Genomic DNA, 20638 nt, shown 5'->3' on the forward strand with positions numbered 1-20638 from the left:
TTTATTTGTAAAGATGTGAAGGTTCTGTGTTTAGAATTTAGCAGCATTCAGTGGTGAGGTTGTGAATTGCAACCAACGGCTCACTCCACCCCTCCCTTTTGAAACACTACGGGGGCTCTCACAGAGCTAAGATGTCGTCACGTTTTCGCTTCTTTGTCGAAGGTGATAACATATTTACGAAACACGCTCTGTACAGTTTGAAAAATATATTCTAGCAAACCGTTGATCAAATAAGTCAGGAGAGAGATTCATCAAAATGAAAAAGTTGCATTGTGGGATACAGTTTCCTCACAGTGTGCACACTATACTTACTATATGGTACACTGCAGAACAGTATGGGTATCATAGATAGATCCTGATGAAATCTGTGATAAGTTTGAAGTCTGATATTAAGTTGCATTCAGTTTTCAAAGTATTTCCGACTTTCAGAGTTAAATGTAACGCAGGATTGGGTTGAACATCTCCACAGAAGGATAAAATTAAAGAAATAAAGTCACGTCTATAATTAGGCTGAAGTCTCACAGGAAGACCGCTGCATTAAATCAATGTTGCCCAGACATCTGTTCTGCAGCTTGCTCGAGAACACGGTTTGTGTTGAAAACTGTGTGTTTGTACTGTATATCTTCTGTGGAGCGTGTTCGTGTAATGACAGATTCTTTAATAGTGCTGATGTGATGTAGTGCCTGCAAAAGAGGTCAATGGAAAAGGTCCTTCAACGTCTGCGTTCCATTAAAAATGCCAGTTCGGTCTTGTTGGGTTTGGCTGCATATAAAGACTTTGTAAATGTCTGTCATGCTTAATGAGAAATTAAGAGATGTTTAAAGCATTCAAGTGTTATTTTTTTCTCCCATTTAGGTAACAAGCAACCCAGGGAAAAATTGTATTGCTCAGAGGTTGCTCTTTTATTGCTCAAGAGATTTGATGGTGTTTTATTTAGGTATCAACTTAAAACAAATGAGACAGTTGTTAAAATCCATGAAGAGTATGAAGGTGTACAATGAATGTAGATTATAGTAAAACCATTCTGTAAAGTAAAACATTCTGGATTTGGGTAAATTTGATGAAAAATATTTGAGTTCATATTGAGATCTTTATTAATATTAATATTGACTTTTGATTACGGACTTGGCAAATCTGAGCTCAGTTTAAGATCTCTTCTGAAACTCCAATTGAGACATTTGTGAGATGTCTGTCTCTTTCTCAGGAGAGATATCTGAGAAGCAAGATACTCAAGCAAAAGCTTCCGTGTGCTCTCCGTTTATATCTAGGAGAAACAATAGAGATTTTAAAGAGATCTATTAAACAGATTTTTCTTTCTAGATTGAATGCATGCCAAAAAAAGCTTTTGAATTGTCTACTGGAGACAGCGTTGAGAAAAATCGCTACGAATATTCCCAACCTAAGCAGGAAAGATTGTGATCTTCAGTGTGTACTTGGCCTATCGTCACTCACATTGCATAAGTCATAAATGATTAACGCATTGTGAATTTCTCAGACCAAGTGAAGTGAAAAGTGAAAACGCAGATGCATTCTGTATTCTCGGTAGAGTAATGCTTATTTTAAGCTCCAGAATGATTCTTATTCCATGCCTGAGTCAGACATTTGTCTTACACGTATATATAGTTGTAATCAATGTTCTTCCAAGGGTTACAAATTCCTGAGATGTGACATGAGAGGCAAAGGGATATCTTTCTCAGGCTTCAGGAACCTAATGTTATAAATTTAACCCGAGCTTTCTGGTGAAAGGTCTTGGACTATTGAGATCCACTGTAAAAACAAAAGTTAATCCAAAGGCAAACATCGTTGTGTTCACTTTGAACTCCCACAGATCAAACTCTTAAAGGACCTTCGAGATGGTTTGACTAATGCAATTTTCTTTCCAGCGCTGAAGTCATTACTTATAGAAACGGGAAGTAGAGTCATTATAAATGATCCTATAGCCTTTAGTTTAATACCCACATGTGATGTGCAAAATGACATATATATTTTTAAATTGATCTTAAGCCCTTTGAAAGGGCTGGTTTAGGTTATGACCTCAGTCGGACATGTTTTTTAGGAGATGTCTTCAGAATGTAGGCCCCTAAAGCACAGATTAGTGGAGTTGTTGACCATTGTGACTCATAGATGAACAATGCCTCTGACATATGACTTAATATCTTATGTCACTTTGCCTAAACGTGTCTTGTTTAATTGATGTTTAGATATTGTTTTTTTACAAAGTAAAAATACAGAGCTTGAAACTGACATTGTGCAGTGAACGCAATGGTCTCCATTAATGCTTTTGCTTGGGGGATTTAACAGGGCCATAATCCTTCTGTAACTAAGAGTAATTTAATTACATGGCACATTCTTATAAAAATGCATTTTATTCTACATAAAATAAACACATTCCTTTTATTCACACACAAACATTTAGCAAAATGTGAGGTTTATTTCACTACTCATAGGCATACATGTGAATGTGTTAAACATGAAACGGTAATATCTACCATTTTACAACAAATAACACAAGCACCAGCTTTAAAATATCAAAATCATGTCGGTAAAAACAGTTGTCTACGTAATGAACATTTTTAAGATGAGATAAGCTTCATTGAGTAAAGGTTATATCAGGCGCTCTGCACCATTATAAAACTTATATTCAGAAGTACAAAAGCACACATAACACTTGGAATTGTTAAATGGAAGATTGGTATCTAATGGAAAAAGAAAGCTGATGCTAAACTAGCAGATTCATGATGGATTGATTCTTTCAAATTTGTGTATTTTTAGCCATAAATGGTCAAATAAGCGTTTAGGAATGGAACCACTTCTGCGTAATACCCTGAAACCAGATTTTTCGTCTGTCTTGTACTGACAGATGGATGTTTCTTGTAGTTTTCAGCCACAGTAATGGGAAAATGGTGAGGTTTTGTAGATTGGAAGCTAAAATCACTGGGCTGTGTCAAAACGTATTCCAGAACTTCACATAAACACTTGGTGAAATTCACAAAACACTGATCCATGACCCCATAGGGCTCTCCCTGATGAACAGTGACATCAGTTTGTTTTTACAAAACATTATACATTTTTTCTAAATGTCGCGTTGTGGTCAAAGGCCATAATGCATTTCAATATTATAATGCTCTTTTTAAGAACCATGGCCTTTTGATGCTTGTTAAGTCAAAACATCGCCTTTTCTTTTGCCTTATAATTATTAAGTACAGTCTGCTATATGAAAACGTTTTTCATTGTGAACTCTGCTGGACAATCAACAGTGGAAGATTCATCATACACTGTTTTCATAGATTCACAATGTCTCTCAATGTTAACAGATGCACAAAACACCACAGTAACGGTCTCAGTTCTTGAGCTTTTTAGGAAGGATCTTCTTAAGAGTGGGTTTCTGGTCGTGATTGGTGTCCTGCTGCGGATGTGGCAGCTCTGGTTCAGATTCATGAAGCTGTTTGAAGCTTTGAACCGACTCCTTTTTGGCCTGCCTCAAGAGACGCTTCATGTTCTTCACCTTGTCCCTCAAGTGGTTGTTGGCCTTTTCCAGGGTCTTCACTTTCTGAGAGAGGTCTTTGACTTTCTCTTCCTCCTCAAATAAGGCCTTCTGCACGTTGGAGCACCACAGCTGAAGGGAAGGAATCAGAGTAAACGGGAAGTCAGTAGTGGTAAGTGGCTGAGGTTAAGGTATCTACAGTACATGTGACTAACCCCTGCCAACTGTGCATGGAGTAAGTAGATTCTCATAATGTCAAATGCAGTCCAGAAGTAAAACTAAATTACGCAAATCATACAATAGATGATGCATCTGTTTGTCTCTCATACTTTAAAGTAAACTTCAGGAGAAGATGAAGTCTGTTTTGTGGCATTACTTATAAATATTCATGAAGGTTCACTGTGTTGTAAGCTGTGCACAATTTCAATTTACCCAAAAATGAACACTCTGTCATCATTTACTCACCTTCGAGTTGTTCAAAATCTGTATGAATTTCTTTGTTCTGATGAACACAGAGAAAGATATTTGGAAGAATGCTCATAACCAAACAGATCTTGCCATTTAGAACTGAATCAAAGTATTATTTTTAGGGCTGTCAGCGTTAACACGTTAACGCATGCGATTAATGCGTTAAAATATTTAACGCATTAATCTGAAAAAATCAATCGCATCCGTTAATGCGTTAACGTTGACAGCCCTAAAAATAATACTTTGATTCAGTTCTAAATGTTCCAGTGGTTGTATTTTGTTCAATTGTTTGTTTGTTAAACGTGTAGCAAATGTTAACACGCCAATGTAAAAAGATATATTTTTTTGTTTGGTCATGTGATGTTCAACATATGCCCTATACTGTTGCTAGTTATTGTTTTTCACCTTACTGCACGTTGTCTGTTTGGGGAATGATATAGACCACTTCGCCAGATATAAACACTGGTCCAGAAGCACTTCTGGTTTCAGTTTTATTTCTTTTATTTTAAAATATTACATATATAATTACATCGTAAAGATGTTCGTTTAAAAATGTGGGTTATAATTGGGTTATAAATGTTCTGTTGGTGGGTTTTGTTCAAACATTTGTGTAATTTTAAAACTTAAACAGGAAGTTCTTCTGGACCAGCATTGTGTACGTTTTCCAAAGTGATCTATAACCCCATGCTTCCAGACACTTTTATCCTGCTTTTATAGCATAATAGTTATTTCTTTGATCAACACTTGCTAACAAGCAAACTCATTTTATAAGAGATATTCCCTTTGTCCTGGCTGACTTACATGAGGCTTGTTTATCAAAAAGTATAGTGTATGTGAGTGATTTACATGCATTACAATCAGGTTTTGATTATCAGCTTGAAATCAAAACAGTCGAAATGCATTTTCTGTTCTTGTTATGTGACTGTACTTTCATAACCCAGGAGAAACTCAAGGATTAGATGTTTGCCTCCCACATATGTTCTCAAATCATGCCTGAAAAACATCTGGAAATTAGTCACAGCTGAACCCTTCCTTTAGCTTTCCTGGGTAGATGGAACCATCATGTCTGCACCTGAACCTGTCCGCTTATCAGATGGTATCAGTATGGAAGGTAACCACCCTGAAGCCGTACAAATGAACTGTATGTACCTCATTGGTGATATAAAGCACAAAAGAGCCAAATCAATGCTCTGTATGGCAAACACAGTTTCCTCTACATGATCTTTAATTGAAAGAGACAGGCTTGAATCTATTGGCTGCTATTTTAATCCATTTGTGGATCAAACTTATGGGAACACATGGCAATGGAATGGGAAATATTACTGCAGCACAATTCTTCACGCGATTGCCAGTTTCACATACAAATAAAGCCAGAGCTGATTGTTTGATGACAGTTTAAAATCAGAAAGGTCCTTAAAACTTGCCGTTCGTGTTCTGAACATGCTTTATGCTTTACTTTTTAAGGAAAGAAGAATAAATTATCTAAGGGAATGATATTTACATAACCTCATTCTTTGCTCGGATTACTGATAAGAGCAGAAATGTGGTAATTAATGTGAACTTGACCCATTCTGATTACATTACAACTGAATTTTTTGGCATTCAGGACCTGATTGAAACCAGCCCCACTGACAAGGGTCATTGAATTAGACTGCAATGTGGAATCTACTATGATTTATTGATTTCAATAAAGCCAACCGTGTGCAATTCAGCAACATGCGGACCGTGTGGACACAGCAATATAACCGTGAAGAGATTCTGATGAAGCGTGGCGAAGTTTTGCAGAACGCATTGACTCCATTTAACAAGAATCGTACAACAAAAACAACGTGAACGCATACTGTAACGTAGGGCTCTGAGTTTTAACATACCACGCGATTAGGTGAAACATACTTTCCAAAGAGAAAGAAAAGACAAAGACAAAGTGTCCAGAGAGGAATGTTCATATCTCTGAGATCCTTACTCATTTCTTGCACCCAGGCATTAAGTGCATTTAAGGGTGAACACAAATTCTAAAGTAAAATATAGGTTTGCTGTTTTGTATCTCAAGAGTTGGATGCTTATTCTTGAAGGGTTTTTGTGGCAGACCTGCTAACATTGAGGCACTTCTTCCAGAGTACCATAATTCTAATTTTACAAGCCAAGATAACCACAAACAGACATGCAGAAAAAAGTTGCCATTCTACTCTTCATTCCAACAGCACTTCTGTTCATGAACATGCATACAGACACGCAAACGGTAAGGAAGGATAGGCCACTATGGAGTACATAATAGTGGCTATCAGTTCTGAATGAAGTTTTGTCCGAGCCAGTCGTAAATGCATAACCACTCTGGAGCATTTATACTGTAGTTGCTCACCCGATTGTCCTCTTGGATTTCCCAGTCTGGAGTATATGTGTGCACCTGCGTACCAGGTGTGCAGTTGGAAAACTGGAACAAGCTGGCAAACATGCGATGGTTCTCTGGTGTGTCGGGAAAGATGGGATCCTGGAAATTAACACCATGAGGAATGATGCTGTAGTTCTCATCCATCCTGTGAAGAATTGCAACAGATAGAAAATGACTTTGCGGAATGATCATTATTTACATTAGGCCTTCCATGTGAACTTTAATTAGTGGTCCTGGACTTACATTGAAGAGATATGATCTATTTCCAGAATATGAGAAAATTAGATTTAGCTCTTTTGACATTTTGAGCCGGTAAGCCATACATACATGTTTTGCTCTGCTGCAACCATAAGGGAAGGCCTACCCTATACTGACAGAAAAAAAGTTGTTAGGGAAACAAAACGTTTAACTTTCTCTTTAAAGGAACTCAAAAAGGTACACCATTTTATGTTTTGTACCTTTACCCCAACAACGGTAAAAATACAGTTTTGTACTTTTTTCTGACAATGTATAAACACATACAAGCAAAAAAGGGAGTTATCAAAAAAGTGATTCATCCACCGATTTCAATGCTTAACAAATGTTTTTAAAGTTTTGAAAATTCCTGACTTTAATAAATACTGTAAGCAGAGACAGAACCTTATTTTTACTTCACATAGATCGCAAACAATTAAATTGTAAACATTATTTTATGCTTTTTTTCTCATGATATAGTGCTTATAAAAAGCTTGCACAGACTTTCAGAAACAACCAAAACATGCAAAAATCAGCATTACAAAATCATCCTTTTCATCATGAAACACTAAAAACTTCACCAGAAACACCAGAAACTTGTCTGTATGGCCTTGCTGCTTATTAGTTCACAGACTCTTGGGACACTTAATGTCAATGACCCATATATTTGGGAAAATGGCTGGGGGGGATGTTACAGGAAAGGGAATGCTGGGAAATTTGTGTTCTTTATATGTGTATGTTTGCATCAGAACGGCCTTTCTCATTTTCTGAAAGCTAAAGCATCTCAAGTTTAAAGCAAAATTGTGAGGAGTGAAAACATTTCAAATAAAAATAGAAAAATATATATTTTCGGTTTCTGCCTGAATGAAGAATTCATCACTTGTGATTGACATTCAAAGCGTTTGTCTCGCTGGTTTCTTTCTGTTTTGGCCTGCAGCCCCTCAAACTTTCACACATAAACACGTCTCTCAGTGTTGGGAAAATGAGTTTGTTATCAAAGTTTCAAGCGTTGTTAGAAAAATATTAATATAAAAGCCATGGTTACACTGGCACAATGCTGGGAAACACAACACTCTGTTCATCTTAGAGTTTCAGCTACACTTCTCTTTTATTCACTGTGTGGATTTTGGAAGCTGACCACCACCAGCCTATGCGAACGTCTCAACATTTTGCTCTTGCTTTGTGTTTGTAATCCCATGACACGGAAATAGTTTACGGAACTCGGTTGTACGCTAACCATCAGAAACTGACCATAGGGATTAATGTATAATTTTCTGTTTTAGTCATTTGTTTATATCTGGGAAGTATTTTAAGATGTAGCGTTTGGTGTGGTAAAGGAAAATCACAGTTACTTCAAATAAATGTGCTGGAAGTTCAGGCATATCTGTATCGCGCCTGTTATTTTGAACAGAGCGAATGGTTAAGACACTTTTTTGGTGTTTATATAACCAGATACATAAAATCATAAAGAAGTTTTATCCATATGTTGGCTGGAATCAAAACACTGTTGCTCACAACGAGAGAAATAGGTTAGCTGTAAATTCTACCTGGCTTCTATAGCCAGTTTTGCTCAAGTGTTTGGAGGAAACATTGGCTTTGGACAGTAAAAAGAAAAAGTGCCTCAAATATCCTGTTGTGTACTCAAAGAACCTTAAACTGTATTTTAAGTGCTCCAAAGCTCTTTTTCTCAATAAAAGGGTTATGGTGGAACCATCTATAGTCTTTGTGGTTCTTCCAGGAACTTATAAGATCCTTGAATAACCCCATATTCAGTTGTGAAGTTCTGGAGTCACCTTTTCACTACACTGGGACCTCAAAGTGCTTTGCGGGTTATTGAAGGAACTCAAATTCTAAAAAATGGTTCTTGTAAGATCTGTAAACTTGTAAGTGGTTCCTGAAGAATCTCTCTTGTACAAGACAGTATCTAGAGGAACCCAAAAAAATTCTGCATGAAATAGGGATTTTTAGTGTCTGATCATTTTGATGTTTTATGAGAATAAGAATAGTCCAAAATTTGGTTTTGGCCCCTGCTAAGTGAACACACATTTTAAAATCATGCATATGATTAGAAAAGGCTAAATGTTATTTAGAAAAATTTCAGCAAGCTTTTTGATTATTTTATATTTCTTACTATTTGTATTATATACTTATTTATATTAATATATTATAAATAAACAATTTTATTCTATAAGTAGATCCTAAGTCACTGAAATCTTATGAAAATGTAAACGTTGTTGTGCTTTCCATCCAAACAAACTGCAGCTGCTCTGTGTTTGTTGTGCAGTCTCGCCCTCCACAGTACTGTGGCGCTGTTGGCCCAATGTCTCAGAGTCAAGGCATGTGCCATGTGGCGCTTTCGTTAGTATGTGTGTTTAACTTTTTCCAGCTCTGCGCAGACCGATCACCTTATGACAAAAAGCATACGGACTTAGAACAACATCTCTAAAGCATACAGAGCAGTCAGGTCACAAATAGATCTCACTGTGCTTTGATGTCGCCGATCCGTCTGCGGTCAAACATCAGTGGCACGAGTGTTCACCGGTGTTGTTCCGCTCGCGCGACAGGCGGGAATTCAAAATAACGGATCGCAACAACCTCTCGACTGTCCCATTGGAGGTAAGTAAAGTCAAAATATATAAATAACTTAAATATACTAACTATATACTATTTATATAAATGTATACTCTGACACGTCTAATTGTATGGCCGCTTTTGGCTGTTTAAACCATTTATTTACACAGTGTAGGCAGCGCATGTTTTAGCCGAGATGCTAACGAATATAAGTTCAGATGAAGCTTGTTTGGCTAACGTTAAGTGCGTAACGTTAATGTTAAATGACAAACAATGACTTTTAGCCACTTTTAGCTATATGTTCACTTTTAGTGAATGTATAGCTCTTTTTTAACTTATTGATTTTTGTGTTGAATGGTTTTCCCACCCATGTTACATAAATTGTCTGTAATTAAATATTTTTATGATTCAGTTCTATTTTTATCCTTTTAACTCAGAATTTTCAGTATTTTCCAGTTGAGCAGCAAAAAAATGTAAGTATTATATTTATTGTGATATTTTCATTATTATGTTATTTGTTATATTTGCACATGTAAAAATACTCATTGACAATGGAAAATCTGAATAAAGTGGATTATTACAGTTGTTACTATAAATAGCCTATTGTACTCCTTAACCATAGACCAAAACAGTGACTTCCAGGCATTGTAATATTTTGTTTATTGTTACATTTGTAAACCAATTTGTGATGTGCTAAATTTAATGTTTTATGAGACGTTATCTGAATCCCTCTTTTTGGTCTCCATGTCTTATTTCCAGGGACACCCAAGGCCAACAGACCCAGCCCACCCTGATGCTCATCCCTGCACTGCCTGGGACACCTAAGGCCAACAGGCGCAGCTCCTGTTCTCTTTTTGCCATAAATACATATCTACTTTAGCAATACAAAATTGTGAAATGCACTATAGAAATAATTTTGACGCTGCCTACGTGGATCCTCACACCACCTGGTAATAGCAGGAAACCCATTTGGAGAGAACAGCATTGTTTTCCTCTAGCTCGCAAGGATTTGCTTTTTGGCAAATTACAACTTTACCGTTGGTGTAGGCCTTGCTATGAGAGACTACTCTTTTGCTGGACTTTTTTACAATTGTACATTTGTATAAAGTACCTGAAATATTTCTGTATGTACAGCATATTTAAAATTAAGGCAAATTATTTGGTTAGTTTTGTTAAGATAAAGACTTCTCATTTATAACAATATCACCAACACAATATTAATTATACGTGTGATTTCATGAATTTAGAATGGTAATGTTCAGTATTGACCATTCTGTAAATATTTATTCAATGTAAATTGTTGTTGTTTATCAATAAACTGTTGAATTTGATTTAGTATTTCTGCTTATTAAAATATTGTGAATAGCAAATATAAACTATGAAATGGTGCCTTGAAGCACCCGAGATGGTTCCAGACCATTTTAATAAAAGGGATCCCCAAGAAGTCTTGAGGGTTCCTCAGAGAACCGCCCTTCATTAAGCCGTGCCTTGAGTTTCCCCTGAGGGTTCTGCCGGCGTGGCAATGTGAAGAACCCCAAATGGTTCCTCAAAGAACCTTTAATTTTTACAGTGTGGACCTTGACAGCACAGTCTTCTTCCATCTGGATCTCATTCAACCCCTCCAGAGGGGCATCAGAGAATTTTAAAGCCTGTACAGAGCCAGATTTGGACCATCTAGATCCAGGAGGTTTTGAATTTTCTGATGGCTTTCCAGAATCTTTTGTATTCTAATGTTTAAGCCTAAACAGCCTTACCAGCTTAAATCACAGATGTTATATTTTCTGTGTAACACAAAGACATTTTTGATCATTATCAATTTCTCATCATCTCATGACCTCTGGTAAAAGGGATAGTGTATTGTCTGTTCCTCACACAAGGCATTTGTTTAGCTTCAGAAAACTTGGAATATAGAGCGTTAGTTGAATTGATTGATTGATTTGTTTATTATCTTGTTTTTTAATCATAGTCTTGAAAGTGTGTTCATTAGGAAGTTTATTGTTCTGCTCCACAAAGCGTTCAAAAGAATCTTTATGAGTCACGTACAAATATTTAGTAAACATCTACTTTCTAGCCAAACCCTGAATACTTTAATAAGTAAAAATGGCTGTAGTTTAGAAATAAATACAAATGTTTTGAATACAAATGTTTGAAAAAAAGTGTGGATTACAGCAGTTTAGTGCTGTCCTTCTGAAACCTCATATCTCTATTTTTTTCCATAAAACGTTGTTATTAGTCACCCTTTATGTTTGTCACTGAATTTTGCAAATTTCAAACTAATAAAAGGTATTAAAAAGTGCTTGTCAACGTTGACAACGAAGTATTTAATCGTTTAAAAGAACTGCGTTTTTTTTCCGTTTCCTGAAAGGTTTTAGAAGGCAAAACTCTACAATCTGCTATGTTTGTGACATAAAAAAAGCAGAATCTACTATGTTTGTGTTTTATACAATATAATTTGTTTTACATATTTTGTGTCTAAGCCTAATATTCCATGCCTCATTTCAAGTCACTTAAATAGATCCTGTCATCATTTATTCACCCTCTTGGCATTTCAATCCTTTATAACTTTCTTTCGCAGAACAGAAAATATTATATTTTTTAAAGCAGAGGAAGTCATTTAAAGAAGTCAGAAGTCATTCTGACTTCTTTAAACTGTTAAAGGTGCTGGCTTCTCAAGCTTAACATGGTCAACTTGTCAAAAAACGAGTTGAACGTAGGACAACGTAGTATTTTTGTGCTCGATTCTCTCCGCCAGGGTTCGTACAGGTTTCCGAAAGTTTTTTACGAACATGGATTCCTGTTTCGTAACAAGGGTTCTTGGTCCCTAATTTGACAATTCTCCCAGAAAAGCACACCCACGTGGCATCCAGCGAGTGAAAGAACATGCCCACGCATGAGAGAAAGAGCATGCCCACGCGTCAACCAGCCAGCGAGAGAAAGAGCATGCCCATCAATGCCTTTGCGCACAGCTGGCCGCGGAACAAGCGGAAGTCCGCCTTCCCCCCAGTGAGCCTCCTTACACAGGTCCTGTGCAAGGACAGGGAAGAGGAGCATCAATTTCTGTTGGTTGCGCCCTATTGCACCAACCAGACTTGGTTCTCAGAGCTAACGCTGCTGACGGCAACTCCCCCCTGGCTGATTCCCCTGATGATGGACCTTCCTTCTCAGGGGAAGGGCACGGTCTGGCACCCGAGACCAGACCTCTGGAGCCTCCACGTCTGGCTCCTGGACGGACGAGGAGATCCTGAGTGACCTGCCTCCTGCAGTCATGAGTATGATCACTCAGGCAAGAGCCCCAGCCACTAGGCGACTGTACGCCTACAAGTGGCGCCTCTTCTCGTCTTGGTGTTCTTCCCGTAGGGAAGACCCACAGAATTGTGTGATCAGTGTCGTGCTGGCCTTCCTTCAAGAAAGGTTAGAGAGCAACCTCCCTCCACGCTCAAGGTATATGTCGCCGCCATTGCTGCACATCACACTCTTGTGGCAGGTAAGTCTCTCGGGCAGCACGACCTGGTCATCAGATTTCTGAGGGGCGCGAGGAGGGTGAATCCTCCCCGACTGCGCTCCGTACGCTCTTGGGATCTTAATGTGGTCCTTGTGGGCCTAGGAAGGGCCCCGTTTGAGCCCCTAGGAGAAGCCGCTCTACCTTATCTCATGATGAAGACGGTTCTCCTAGTGGCGCTATCTTCAGTCAAGAGGGTAGGGGATCTGCATGCACTCTCTGTGTCCAACGAGTGCCTAGAGTTCGGGCCGGGCGATGCCCACGTGGTTCTGAGACCCCGACCTGGCTATGTGCCCAGAGTTCCCACCACTCCCTTCAGGGACCAGGTGGTGAACTTGCAGGCGCTCCCCCCTGGGGAGGAAGACCCAACCCCTTCAGTGTTGTGTCCAGTATGTGCCCTGCGCCTCTACTTGGACCGCACACAGAACTTCAGAAGCTCTGAGCAGCTCTTCATCTGTTTTGGAGGACAGCAGAAGGAGAGAGCTATCTCCAAACAGAGATCGGCGCACTGGATCATGGACGCCATCACCTTAGCGTACCGATCCCAGGATCTCCCATGCCCGCTGGCAGTGAGAGCTCACTCCACCCGGGGTGTAGCCTCCTCGTGGGCACTTTCTCAGGGCACCTCTCTGGCAGACATCTGCAGAGCTGCAGGTTGGGCTAGGGCCAATATATTCGCAAGGTTCTACAACTTTTGTGTAGAGCCGGTGTCTGCCCGCATCTTGCACACCAGGTAAGACAGACGGCCGGCTGGGCATACACCTGCGAAGCGTCTTCTCCCCTTCATTAGGTGAGTCAGTGCGCTGTTCCAGCTTCCCTACTTCCTCCACTGGATGAAGTATAAGCATTCCATCCATCACTAAGCACTTTCAAGCTTACGAGCCGGGCGGAGCGGCTCGTATTCCAAGCCCAGTATAGGTGAGTTTCCCTCACGAGCTGAACCCCTGAGCTAGTGCTCCACACGTAGTAACTCCCCCACCTTGGGTAGTCCCGTCTGACGTGTCCTCACTCTTGGTTCCCCTGTCGGTGAACCTGTGACCTCCCCTCGGTGGACTCCACCGCTTCTGTGCAACCCTGGTTGGGGCCCCGCACTACTACTCCCATGAGATCTCCCCACTGGTGAGACCGTGTAGGTATTCCACGTATTATCTCCCTACGGCAGATGTGGTTTTCCGTAGCATTCCCCCCCAGGCGAGGGGGTAGCGTTTCCCAGTGTTTCTTATGGTGCCGGGCGGCTATCTCGCCCCTAGAGTAGCAAAGGCCAACGCCTGTATGGCCGTTAGTAAGAGCCTCTCGTCTTGATTCACGCAATTGATGCCTTGCTACACCACTGGAAGGTTACGATTCACGGTTACGCTCACTTGTGACTCGCCCAGGCCAGTCACTGTCGCTCCGCTGGAAATCGTGATGCGGCGCAGCGCCGTGGTGTTTCGTATAGGAACCACATTCTGTCGGTTCAACACAACGTCGAGACTCTGACAGAAAGGGAACGTCTTGGTTAGGTATGTAACCTCAGTTCCCTGATGGAGGGAACGAGACTTGTGTCCTTTATGCCACAACGCTTCGTTGTCCGCTGCAGCGACCGAGAATTCCTCTCAGGTTCCTCTTCCTTTTATACCCGTGTGTACGGAGTGGAGACTGGCATGCCATGCCATTCGCCAAGTTCATTGGCCATTTAAAAGTACAATCAGAGATGATAGGTTCTCAAGATCAAACCCCATTCTGTCGGTTCGACACAACGTCTCGTTCCCTCCATCAGAGAACTGAGGTTACATACGTAACCAAGACGTTTCCCGGACAGGGATTATCTTAAACCAGGACTAGGGTTTAGTTAAATTGATTTTAACAAACATGCCTTTTGTGCATTTTTGAGACAACACAAAGGCAATGATATATTTTAAGATATGTCCGTGCATGTTGTTTTCCATTTGGACAGATCTTACATTTATTTTAGTCTAGGACTAGTCTAATCCCTGTCTGGGAAACTGCCCCTGTATGTTTATTTCACCATGTGCACTAATTGTTGGATATCTCACACATGTACACTATATGAATCTCTAAGATACATCCTCTTAAATTCTCCCGCTACTCACTAGCCACCTTCTATTAGCCAAAAAGTGTAAGAGAAAGCTCCCAATCGTTGTTGAATGTGTCTGCACTATGCACCATGTTGCATTAATTATTGTTTCCATGCAGAGTGTCTCCGGTTTCTCAGGCTTTTGATGGTTTGACTGGCGAGAATTGTCTTGCCAAACTGGAACCAGCTGTCTGATAGGTTCATGGCTCAGACTCCTGACATATAGGACATAAATAGGCAAAGAAGAAAAGTTGTGCATGTAGACATGTTTCAGTCTGGACACAGAATTATGCTGTGCATTTAGAATGGTTTTGCAGACTCCGGATTCATTCATTTCACAAGAAGTCACCATATAACAGAATGGAGACGTTTGCCGATTCAGCATCCACAAGTGTTATTTGACGAAAAGCAATGCATGTACTGGAAATAATTAACTTGAATGCCCTACACCTGTCATAAAGCTTAACTGCTGGATTTGGTGTATGTTTTTTCAATGAAATCATGCTTTGAAATCTTAGAGTTTTCCTGCAGCGTGACTGCATGATGGAATATTTCTAGATTTCTAACTGATTCATGCTGAAGAGTAAAAGAAGCCCCCCCAACCCCCGTTGAAACTGTTCACTGCAGGACACTGGGGCATGTCTCCAAGGTTTAACTCTGAAATACAAGCGATCAAGAAATAAGGAACAGGTTGACTTCTTTGGCCAAGGTTTCTCAAATCTAGATTTGCCATAACTTTTTTTTATTAAAACCACACTTACACTCACTTTAAAACCACAGTAACATAAAAAAATACTGTGAAAAGTAAAAGTATCCATCTTATAGTCTATGTTTGGCCAAGTTCACACATAACACAGTTTTCCATTATGCTAAGAGCCCTCTCTGTTTTTTTTTCTGTGTAAACATGCACAAGATTTCTGGCTGTTGTGGAAACCATAAAGTCAATTAGTTTTTAATTGGTTTAATCTATTTTGGATAAACCAGGCTGGCACATAAAACCAAAACAAATTATGCTTGATTGCATTGCTGGTCCTGTGTAAACAAATGGTCAGTCCTGGACAGAATAAAGTGTGGTGTGGAGAAAATTTCATGTTAAGTCCTTCAAACATCTATGCCAAAAGTCAAATGTCTGGCTATGTGAAACAAGGTAATCTAACAGGATCAGTGTTGACATACTTTGTCCCGCTGTGGTGTGGAATGCCTGCAGATGTGTGTACAACTCACTATCAGTGATGAGATGAACAAAAGAACAAAGGGATGAGGGAAGCTGGTCTAAACGTGTTTCCACAAGCAGAGCATCCCAAAAACACAGAGAAACTACAGTAACTAATGGGGGGAGGGGTGGGTAGTACCTGTTCTAAACAGACTTTTATGATGAAAACCCTTTGAGATAACAGATGACGAAACTTGTCAACTTTAACTTATAACCCTTTGATATAATGCCAAACGTATGTTCGCACTCCTGTAACCAGTTGCCCCCGGGTCAGCCGGGGCAGTTACACACTGCATGTGCGGGGTAATTAGGTTGGGCGGAAGGAATTCCAGAGCTGCTCTGTGCCTCAAACCGTTGAGTGTTAACCTGTCCACGAGCTTTCCCCCAGACTGTATTTTATAGTCACACATTTGCAACAGTTTTTGTTTAATGTGCCTGTATAACCTGCTGAAATATCAATTACCAACCACTTTTGTGTCTGAAGAACACTGTAAAAAAATGTCAGTCCTCTGTGATTCAACATTTTTATCGACCTATTGAAAAGACTACCAAAAGTGGTACATTTATGAAACCAGTTGAAAATTGTACATATTGCCAGTCACTAGAAATATTTGAGTTGGGGTCTGAATTTTTTATGTTTTACAGTAAAATTAGATGCTAATACAGAGCATCAGGTGGCATTTCTCTACAATTCCTACTAGGAATAATTCTGGCTGATTGGTTGGCATACTTTACCAAGGGTATTAAATAATTGATTTAACTGTATGGCATATGATCACTGATTATTGTGGTACAAGAAGTAAAGGAATAATTTATCATTGAATTATTGAGAAACAATCCATTTGGTTTGAAAATTGGGTCGTTTTTCAGCACAGTAAGCAACCATTTACACAAAGAGCACCCTAGCAACACCAACAACACCCTAGCAACCATCAAGCAATGCCCTAGCAACCATACAGAACATCCCCAAAATGCCCCAGATCACCCCAAAACAACGGCCAGTAACAAGGAAAGTTGTCAGGACAGCTTTTTATCACACACTTTCAATATTGAATCATACAACATGCATAAAGTACAGTAAAATCTGGCTGCAAGATGAATTCATTACTTCATTACTTCCAACCCTCAACATTTTCCCTCTGTTACCAGTAATGTCTTGAGTCACAGTTACGTTATATAAACCCTGTAAACATCCTAAAGCGTAGCACAAAACACATGTGGTTCCTAACATTTTGCTGAATGCTTTTTAACATCCGCTTAATAAAACTTCACTTTCAAGAACCAAATAAAATATGTTTGCATTATTTAGATTCGTATGCTTGGAGTGTCACTCTGCTGTTGTGTATTTTTAGTATAAATGGGTTAGGTTGTGTGATGCTGGTTTGCAATTACTGTGCAAAGTGATGCTTGTCAGGGTTAAAGTGTTTGCCAGAAAAGTGCTGAGTTTGATAAATCCAGTATAGCACTGCACGAGGGAGTCGAACACCCTTCTGCGTAACTGATTGGACCATAGGGTGACCACAGGAAACATAAGCAAAACAGTCTGGTTGTCAAGAGATTGAAGCCTTGCGGTATTACAGCATGAATCACTTTCAAACTGTGTCTGTGGAATGGAACAAAGTCCTAACAATAGGGAAGCAAGTATAATCTCTCTCTCCATAATCAAAGCATTCGGGTCGACTATTGGTCTGTTAGCAATACCTCACCCTTTGTTCATCCGCCAGTGGGATTTCATTTTCTCTATAAACACAAAAACAAACACAAGACGGAGCTAATAATGTCTGTCAAATGTTTTGCAATACTCATGGCCATTGTACACAAAGTTAGCCCTTGTGCATTTGTCATGAAAGAACATAATGGGCGAGACGGGGGAGATCTGGCACAGATTTCATTCATTGCTGAATGTCTCCAGTGGAGTGATCATTATTAAATAATGGGATTTATGAAATATGTGGCTATAGTGGTTAACAGCTTTTTGTCTTGGTATCTGGGTTCGAATCTGGTCCATCATTCTAAAAATGGTTTAGTAATTTAGTAGAACTGCTAAATACCACAAATGCTTTTATGGTAATATGCATGGTTTTTCTTTTATGTAATATGTCCCATTGTGAACTTGACATGATGTATGATGTCTGCGCTCATGACGCACGGTGACTGCTTCCACACGTGCATTTCTGCATTTTCTCCAATGCATTAAATCACGATGATCAAACCCTCGTTGACATGAATCTTACCTCAGAAAGAAGTAGTAGGAATTATTCTCCATGACGCTGTAGGAGTAGCAGGGGAAATATCCCAACCCGCTGACATTGAACCTGGAGCCGGCTGGCACCTCCAGCATGCTGCCCCACGCCTGATCGCACAGCATCTCGATCTCGGCGGAAAAGAACAGATCTGTGTCGTACTGCCACGGCAGGTAGTTGTACAAGCTATAAGACTCCTTGTGGATGGCGAGGACTTTGGCAAAAACGATGATCTCGGCGAGCTCTGCGCGGCATGGTTCAGTCTGAGGTCTCCAGTCGTGGGGAAGTTGGCATCCCCATGATGCGCTTAGAGAGAGCGCTAATATTAATGCCAGCAGAGTACCCATTACATGCAACTTCCCCTTATCCGTGCAAACTGTCTCTGTAATATAAAACAATTCCGTGCGCAGCTCGCTGGTATCCCTACAGAAACTTAACCAGGTCCTCCAAAGACGCACAATGCCCAAACTCTCCAAAGCAATGAAGGATACACGTTAATTGTCATTAAAACGTGTTTTTAATCTGCTGTAAATACAGTGCATTTCTGTAGGTTTAGTTTGATTTAGGATGATGTGCTATTGCACTCCCTTCTTCTGCGCGCTCTCTGCGCATGGAGATGATCTGCAATTACGCGCAGCTCCACTCGGTTAGACTGCGGAGGGTCCTTCAGTGACGTTCAGGTCTATTACAGACCTAAAGGAGAAAACAAGTGCAGTGAGCTTTGGCAGAACTTACATCTCACACTCGACTTGTCCTAAAGAGGTGTTCGATCTTTTCATCAACTTGAAGTATGATGCGGTTTTCAGCACCCCCGACAGCGCATGATCCGTGGATGTCACGAATCACGAATTTCTCATTAATATTTGATTAGTTAGTTGATAACTTGACACGTAGTGTCATTATTTTGTGTCCGAACCTTCATTCGAAACAGTATTAAACTCGTGTCCAAATTAAGATTTGTATGCGTATTGTATTTGCTTTACGGGTTTTGAATTAGAGATCATATGATAAATAAAAAATATATGTACATTTATTTTAAAGGGCAAAAGTTATTAGCCTTTAATCTAATTTATTCTAATCTTAAATACGTTATAATATTTCATAAAACAATAATCAGTCAATCAAATATTTAAAAAATGGTTGTTCTCAGAAATGACACCAAAAAAAGACCAAGAGGTCTGTGAACACAATATGTGTTAAATGGCAAGCTTATAAACAATATATCTATTTTTAATTCTTTTATTATGTGGCAAGGTTCAGGATGTCAGATATCAAATGATGAGAAAGTCAAATGACATTAACGACACACGGATGCTATTATGTAAGTACATTAAATGTATGAAACAAAAATAAATATTTAAAATAATTTTAAGGATGCACTTCACTGCGATCATTACAATTTTGGACTCATTATAAATATTATTAAAATGTATTATATCAAAAGACATAAAAAGAACAAGGCACATGCATTTTAAATTAGAAAAAGATGTGTTTATCATAATAGACATCCTTGACCCTAATAACACAATGCATATTTACCTTAAAGGAACAGTTCACCCCAAAATGAAAATTCTGTCATCATTTACTTACCCTCAAGTTGTCTCAAACCTGTATACATTTCTTTGTTTGATGAAGACAAAATAAGATGCTTTAAAGCATGTGGGAAACTACACAGAAATGTATACAGGTCTGAAACTTGAGACAAAGTAAATGATGACAGAATTTTCATTTTTGGGTGAACTATCCCTTTAACAGGCCATTCTGTCCCTTTATATCCAGACCATCAGAAATATCCTGAAACATACTTGCATCTGAACTACTAATGTTAAGAATTAGCACATCTTGACTCATTTCCCCGTTTGTTTGGCTAGTGTTAAATTCTGTCACGGTCCCACCGTCTTGTTTATGAAATTCTAGTCGTGTGGTGGGATCGGGGCAGAGTCCTTGGGTTTTATGTGGGAAGGCCATGAGATGTTTATGTTTTTACCTCTCATGTGTTTTTCCAGAGTCTCGTCTCTGTTCCCGCCATCTCGTTTCCTCGTTAACTTTCCCTGAGTGTTTTATCTCCCACACCTGCCCCTTGCTAATTATCCTTTGTTTGTCTCCCTATATAATGCCCTCATGTTTCTTTGTCTTGTGCTGTTGGATTACGTTTGTTGTGCGTGTACTGTGCTCACCTGTTCTATGGATTTGCTATGTTGCTGTTTCGTTTTGACCCCGTTTCTCTGCCTTGCCTTGCCTTGTCCTGTCCGTGAGTCCTGTTTAGTTAAGTTAGTTGTTTTTTAGAGTTCTTTGGTTTCTGTCTTGCCCCCTCGTGGGAAGTTTTTCTTTGTCTTTGTTAGCGTCTTTGATTATTGTGTTTGTACCCCATCGTGGGTGTTTTGGTTTCTGTTTTTTGTTAAGAAATAAAATCGTGTATCTGTTAACCCCTTCACTGCCTGCCTGCGTTTGGGTTCTTCC

General features: G+C 39.5%; 1 protein-coding gene across 1 annotated transcript; it reads right to left on the minus strand.

The window, feature by feature from the left end:
- Nucleotides 1–2396: 2396 nt before the first annotated feature.
- Nucleotides 2397–18921, minus strand: ccdc3b (coiled-coil domain containing 3b). The gene is made up of 3 exons (XM_057362150.1): nt 18170–18921; nt 6312–6486; nt 2397–3616 (listed from the first exon to the last, which is right to left on the minus strand). The coding sequence occupies exons 1-3, from the start codon at nt 18523–18525 to the stop codon at nt 3341–3343; spliced, it is 807 nt and encodes a 268-aa protein (XP_057218133.1). The 5' UTR covers nt 18526–18921; the 3' UTR covers nt 2397–3340.
- Between the last annotated feature and the right edge of the window lie 1717 nt (nt 18922–20638).

Source organism: Triplophysa rosa, linkage group LG20, assembly GCF_024868665.1.
Source record: "Triplophysa rosa linkage group LG20, Trosa_1v2, whole genome shotgun sequence".
Lineage (NCBI taxonomy): Eukaryota > Metazoa > Chordata > Actinopteri > Cypriniformes > Nemacheilidae > Triplophysa > Triplophysa rosa.